The sequence below is a fragment of the Portunus trituberculatus genome, chromosome 47 (genome assembly GCF_017591435.1).
Source record: "Portunus trituberculatus isolate SZX2019 chromosome 47, ASM1759143v1, whole genome shotgun sequence".
In the NCBI taxonomy this organism is placed as follows: Eukaryota; Metazoa; Arthropoda; class Malacostraca; order Decapoda; family Portunidae; genus Portunus; species Portunus trituberculatus.
The window spans coordinates 3,431,309-3,438,660 of NC_059301.1; the positions used below are offsets into that span (position 1 = coordinate 3,431,309).

Consider the following 7,352-nt stretch of genomic DNA (forward strand, 5'->3'; position numbering starts at 1 on the left):
ACTCAGTGCCAGGGTCCAATGTGTCATCTTGTAGGGCACACTGAGCAAGGTGGTCTGCTTTTTCATTTAATAGGATACCCACATGAGAGGGTATCCAGATGAAATGGACCGTGGCACCGGCACCTTCTAACTAGATCACAGTCCATGTGGGAGGTGGATTGAAGGGCGTACAATGCAGCCTGACTGTCAATAAAGAAATATACATTCTTATGGAGAGGTGCCACAATGTGGAGTGCCTCCAGTACAGCATACAGTTCTGCTCTAGTGGAAGACATGGGTGCAGGGAGCCGCCTGGAAACCTCAGTGTCAGTGTAGAGACTGGCAGAGATGTAGTCACGGATGAACAGCCCACATCCATACCTGCTGCCATTGACTGACCCATCACAATAAACGTGAATAGTCTGAACGTGTGGGTACTTGGACAATTTAGTCATGAACATGGCTTGCAGCACATGAGGGACCCAGTCCCTCTTGGAATAATGCAGAGAGTGAATATCAACACTGACAAGGTGAGGGTTCCAGGCGGGTTGCAGCGGTGACATAAAAACGTTAATACAACCCTCGGCTACACCTAGACTTGTCAGTACTCCCAAGATCTTCCTGAGGTATGGTGTTGTAGCAGTGCGAGGATCATGATACAGGGGGGTCAGTGATCCCTTTAGAGCAGGGGTTCTCAACCTTTTTATCGTTAAGAACCCCCTGAGTTATAAGACCATCTACCAGTACCCCCAGTATTGTCACATGGAACATGGAACTCAATATGCAATGGTACTGCAAAGGATTTTATTAGATCAGCCATCTAAGTACCCCTGGAAATCTTCTTATGAACCCCCTGTGGTTTCGCGCTGTCAGGATGGCCACTGTCCATGAGCTAACATCATTAGGTCTCTATGACGCTGAAGACGTCTATGCAGAACGGTTTTGGTTGGCAATAGACAATCTCATTATCAGACTTTGATTTCTAAGTTATGAAAATAATCTCATTTACGGGGCTTCATAGGTTCATGGTGTCTTGTAGTCTACTTACTAACCTAGAAGGAAAGAAAATATCAAACTAACTTTGAGCTATCAATTGAGGAAGAAGTAATCTTTGTTCCAGGAATAGAGCAAGATGGTATATAAAAAACACAATGCATAGTTATAACCTAACTCTACTATTATAGCGTTTTTGTCGTAGATACATGTTTAGAAATACTTTACCTATCTTGATATCTCCTTATGTGACAAAAGAATATCCAAAAATATACGATATGCAATTGACCATCTTTGCTATGAAATATTACGATATCTGTTGAATCTGGCAACTTCAACGGGAGTTTGGGTCCTCTCCTAGTGTTTCCTTATGATTGGAACATTGATATTTACACGTCATTGTGATCAGGGAAATAAAGAAAACTAAGTTTGCTTTTTTCTAAGAGCATGAAATAGAAAATTTATGTTTACAAGTGGCAGTTTATGTATAAGACACGCAAACCTGTGTGCACTCATCCACTCTATCCAGGAGTTTAACTAATTTTCAAAAGTTCCCCAATAGCTACACAACTACCATTGGTCTACTGTTTCTATCCAGTTACCTACAAACACGTACACATTCAAGGCAGCAACATGCAAAGTACACTAAATACTCCGGAGCAAAGCTGCCTCACCTTGTTTCATTAATCAGCTAACTCTTGCACACTTTCACACCAAAGCTATTTTTCATTTACCATCGACGATTTTATATTCGAATCAAAATTAAAACGACGATTGAGAACTTTCGGCCTAAAGATGTTTGAGGCCGTGACGGCCTTGGGCGCCGCACGGGGAAGGAGGTGGCCGTCGGGTCCGGCCTGGGGCCCAAGGCAGGAACTGGCTGCAGGTCCTGCTTTTCCTTGGTGGCCTCAAGCTTCACTACTAGTCGTCCACTTGCAGCGCATCACACTAGGCAAGGGTCGCCATAAGCAAGAGATCAATGTCTACCACTCACCGGATGGTACCGTGAGGGGCCCTAAAGGGTGATAAGGGCTCCTTGCATAGAATATGATGGTGAGTGGTGTGTACGGGACCTCTGCTTATAATGACACCGGGCTGAACAACTCGCCATGAACGAGGGCACGCTGTGCGCCATGAGCCAGGCACTGACAGTACCAGTGGTCCTTTACGTTAGGTTAGGTTAGTTATTAGGTTAGGTTAGGTTAGGTTAGGTAAAAGGACTCACTTCATGACAGCGTTTGGGGAGTGGTGTGGCGGGTCATTGCTCATGGCGACCTGTGTGAGGCATTGCAAGGTTGCATCGTCACTGCTCTCATAACCACGGACTGGGGTTGACCCTTTCTGGGTAAAAGTTTCGTCCCAGTACCTGTGTAGGTAATAATACTTTGGATCGTTTCGCCATCGCCATCGCCGCACCGTTAGCCTCGATAAACGGATCGTTATCCTCAACAAACACATCTGTACCGTGGACACTGGAATCGCAACCTGTCGTGGAATCCCATTGTTAGCGTGGACTCATTTTCCTTCGCGGCTTCAAGCTCACTGATTGTTGTCAACTTGCAGCGCCTCATACTAGGCAAGGCGTCGCCTTAAGCAGGGTGCCGTGTCTACCGTCCATCAGATGATGCCGTGAGGGGCCTTTAAGGGTGATAAGGGCTCCTTGCATAGAGTCTGGTGGTGAGTGGTGTGTACAGGACCTCTGCTTATAATGACATCGGGCTGAACAACTCGCCATGAACGAGGGCACGCTGTGCGCCATGAGCCAGGCACTGACCGTACCAGTGGTCCTTTACGGGGTGAAAAGGACTCACTGACAGTGTTTGGGGAGTGGAGTGTGGCGGGTTATGCTCATGGCTACCCGTGTGAGGCGTAGTAAGGTGGCAGCGTCACTCTCCTCGCACTCACGGGTCTGGGGTGAACTCTTACGGGGTGAAAGGGTTCGCCCCAGTACCTGTAGGCAAGTGAACTTCAATTGCGTCGCAGTGAGGTGGCAGCGCCATTCTCCTCGCACCTAAGGGTGTGGGATGGACCCTTACGGGGTGAAAGGGTTCATCCCAGCACCTGTGTAGGCAAGTGGACTTCAATTGCAGCGCAGGAAGGTGGCAGCGTCACTTTACTCGCACTCAAGGGTGTTGGGTGGATCCTTACGGGGTGAAAGGGTTCGTCCCAGTACCTGTGTAGGCAAGTGGACTTCAATATTGTGTCTTGAAATCGCATCGTGAGGACTGGAACCGCATCGACATCGTGGAAACCCGCATCGTTCCCGTGGAAACTGGAATTGCATCTTGATCGTGGAAAATCTTGGAAACTGGAAGGGCATCTTTATCATGGAAAGGCATCGTCATTTTGGAAACTTGCATCGCTATCGAGGAAACTGGAATGCCATTGTTATCTTGGAAACTCGGAGCGCTATCGAGGAATCTGGAATCAAATCTTATCGTACACACTGTTATCGTGGAAGCTCTCGTGATCGTCGTTCGTTTCGTTATCTCTGAATTACTTAATTAGTCTTGGTATTATTATTAGCCTCCGTAATAATAGAGATGTTGGTCATTTTATCTTATCTCTTTACTGTATTTTTTCAGGGTACAGTTTAGTGTTCTTCAACCTTTTCTAAATTCGTGCACCTTTTCGAGAAGCAAGGAGGACTATAAAAGAAATGCATCAATATTCGTAATTTTCCCTACTTTAAGACTGAAAATCGATAGATAACATTATTGAATATCTACCTGAAGCTACAGTTTTTTAGTCCTAAACAGTCGCTATATAGAGCGAAATGTACTATAACAAATGCCACATCTCAAACACATTAGGCCCGTGTTCCGTCGGAGTGTAATATATTACTATTGTGAATAAATCGCAATACTTTGATTAATATCAATAGGAGAGGACCCAAACTGTCACAATTTCAGTGTTCGCAGGAGAGTCAGTATCGTCTCGCGGTACAGAGTAATCGTCTCTAAACACTGTATTACGATGTATCTATTGATTTGCCAGGGTTTTACTCCTACCAGTATTTTTCTGTTCTTATTCTACCATGGTATTTCTTTATAGTTACTTGAGTTTATACGACTGACATCATAATATAGAGCAAAACATAATTGTCTGGTGTACCAAGATCTTTCATTTCTAGAGACTTAATTAAATACAGCACGGAACCTTAACACACATTTCACCTCGCTTCTGCACAGGTTAATTCTTCTTCTTCTCAACTTTTTAATGTGATGTACCCTCGAAGTCTTTCAGTATTGATCACGTACCCTTACCCACAATGCAGCGTCAGGAAGGGTAACAATAAATGCATGGTTTATTGACTTAGTTTATTAAGTTTAAATTGTGTTATATATGTGGAGCAGACACAATTTTTAATTAATATTAGTATAGTATGTTTCTATGAGGTAGTGTCGATAGGAACTGGTACCTCACAGGGAGACACTATATGTGACTAACATGCAATGCATTTACCAAAAAGGAACTATATCAGACAATTTTCGATCATTATGGCAGTGAACTAGTGTTGCTTGCAGCTAGTTGCAACTTGTAACTAGTAACAGTGATAAATAAGTCACTGTGTGTGTGTGAATAACATATAAAATAAGAAATCGGAGCAAATATTATAGGTTTGCAAGGTTGTATGGCAACTGTAATCCAAGAGAGCTTCCTCTCAAGTGATATAACTCCAAGAGTTTCCTTGTTAACGTTGTTAACGTGTCCTGGTTCTAGTGAAGGACACATTGTATACTACAAACGAATTTGCTGCTATTTAAAACTGAAGCATTTTGAGAAACCCGCCACGTACCCCAAAAATTCCTCTCACGTACCCCAGGTTGAGAACCCCTGCTTTAGAGAGTCAGAGCCTGTGCATAGCATCCGACTAAATGTGCGACAAGTCATTTCCTGTACTCTACACATAATACTTGGCAGTTGCAGTTCAGCTCTGAGGACTTCAATCCGTGCAGTCCTGGGGCATCCCAAGATTATCCGCATGGCTTCATTCTGTACAACCTCCAGGGGACGGAGTTGGGTGGCACTAAACTGTATTAAAACAGGGGCAGCATAATCAATAAGGGACCATACGACAGATATATAGAACATTCTTAGGACTGAAATGCCTGCCCCCAGGCCCCTGTTGGCTAGCAGCCGAAGTGGTGCTAGCCGTGGCAGACAGAAGACTCGAACATAGTGGACGGCTTGAAGAGACTTCCTAAAGCTCATCTGAACACCCAGGTACTTGGTCAGTTGCTTTGCTGGGCTTGGGTTCAGGCTTCGCAGGGCATTTCGCCGCGTCCCCTGAGCCGTCACCCAGGATAATGTTCACCACGGCGTACTCAATAAGCACCATGAACACAAACCTGGAGAAATAAGAGGAAATAACAACAAGGAACTAGAGTCAAAATGTGAGAAGATATTGTTGTCATTTTTTTTTTTTTTTTGTGTGTGTATAATTTTAGTGGTAGTTCAATGGTGTTTAGTGGATGTTATTGGGATTTCAAGGCAGTTTTAATGATTTTAGGGATACTTATAAAAAAAAAAAAGAAACCCACTATATAGACATAAAACAAGGAAAAAAAAGAAACACAAGATAATAAAACACACACACACAACACACACACACACACACACACACACACACACACACACACACACACACACACTCAATATACCATCAAACACAAAACACGCATAGATTAAAAAAAAAAAAAAAAAAAAAAAAAAAAAAAAAAAAAATAAATAAAAATAAAAATAAATAAATAAATAAACCTAAGGAAATGACCACCTCCCAAACACACAGAAACACTCACACGGTATAGGATGACATGAATATATCGATGGTTTTAATGTAGGAGACCGGCGGTAAGGAAGCTTGAGACTTGGTCTGTTGCGTGAAGAGCGTCAGGAGGGAAGTCACACCCAGAGTCACGCAGGCTGGGGCGATCTCAGGCTTAATCCAAGAGAGAGAGAGAGAGAGAGAGAGAGAGAGAGAGAGAGAGAGAGAGAGAGAGAGAGAGAGAGAGTAAAGAATAGGTGACATAAGAACAACGAAGAAACTGTATTATATTTATATTGAAAAAAAGGAAGGCTAGGGTAATTAATATGAATCTTTTAAACAGGTGAGTGGTGCAGGTGAGTGAGTGAGACAGGTTAATGGGTAAGACAAGTTAATGAGATAGAATGAGTAAAGCAAGTGACGCAGATGAGAAAAAAAAACTAATTAGACAGACGAATGAATGAGACTGGGTAATAACATAACATAACATAAATAATAGGATAACAAAGGGCCACCAGGGCCCATCTAGGTTATCCTGTATCAGTCGCACAGCGACCTCGTCATCAGTGCTTAAAGATACACTTACAAGTACACAATACATTATATACTAATTCTAAATATTTGGCCCATTAACAGGGCTAAGTCCTGCAGCGAAATCCTCTACAATTTGTGGTCCCCATACATGGGGATCATGTCTTGTTTAACTATAGTAAATTTTTTATAAAGACTATCATGCAGTGCTATACATAATTATAAATCTAATAAATTTAAGTGCTTATCTAATCTGTCTTTAAACATTGTCAAACTAGTGCTATTTACAACCGTCTCTGGCAATGCATTCCAGAAGTCTACCACCCTATGACTAAAGAAATATTAGAAAGCCTTGCTTTCTAATCTTCCTGCCATGATTTCTAGTCCTATTTCCCTCCTCTAAGGTAAAGAAAGATCTCACATCTATGTAGTTTGTATCTGAGAACATTTTAAATAACTCTATCATATCCCCTCTTATACATCTCCTCTCAAATGAAAACATGTTTAATTCCTTTAATCTATCTCTATACTCCAGGCACTTTAATGCTGGTATCATCCTAGTTGCTCTTCTCTGAACTGCTTCTAACATGTTGATATCCTGCCTATAGTGGGGTGACCAGGCCTGTATGCAATAATCTAAATGGGGCCTAACATAGGAATTATATAAGCTACGCACCACTTCCTTACTTTTATAACTAACATTTCTATTTATAAAACCCAGGATCCTATTTGCCCTATTTCTTGCTTCTAAACATTGCTTTGAAAATTTCATAGTCCTGTCTATCACTACTCCTAAATCCTTTCCTTCCTCTACTGCCTCTAGCCAACATCCCTCCATCTCATAGTTAAAGTTTGTGTTGTCTTTACCTAAATGCATAACCTGACACTTTTTAGAATTAAACTCCATCTGCCACCTGTCTGCCCATGCTATCAGCCTGTCCAGGTCTCGTTGTATTCTGAAATTGTCCTTTTCACCCTGTACTGCACATGCTATCTTAGTATCATCTGCAAACTTTGATACTTTGCTACTAATTCCTATACCTAAATCGTTACTGTACACCAAGAAAAGAAGAGGTCCTAG

General features: G+C 42.4%; 2 protein-coding genes across 7 annotated transcripts in view; one reads left to right on the forward strand and one right to left on the reverse strand.

The window, feature by feature from the left end:
* LOC123520525 (stomatin-like protein 1) overlaps positions 1–7,352 on the forward strand; it is a 144,795-nt gene that overhangs the window by 16,508 nt on the left and 120,935 nt on the right. The gene's annotated exons all lie outside the window — the stretch shown is intronic.
* The window catches only part of LOC123520528 (glycine receptor subunit alpha-2-like), a 10,713-nt gene continuing 8,452 nt past the window's right edge, over positions 5,092–7,352 (reverse strand). For 5 of the 6 annotated variants that reach the window (XR_006679298.1, XR_006679299.1, XR_006679297.1 and 2 more), the window contains exons 4-5: positions 5,775–5,914; positions 5,092–5,324 (exon numbers count right to left, since the gene is read on the reverse strand). Coding sequence is in view for 2 of the 6 variants with exons in the window: in XM_045282859.1 (XP_045138794.1) it covers positions 5,177–5,324; positions 5,775–5,914 (288 nt within the window). In the remaining 4 variants the exon portion in view is untranslated. The remainder of the gene's footprint in view (positions 5,325–5,774; positions 5,915–7,352) is intronic. The other variant, XM_045282860.1, reaches the window with a different exon arrangement.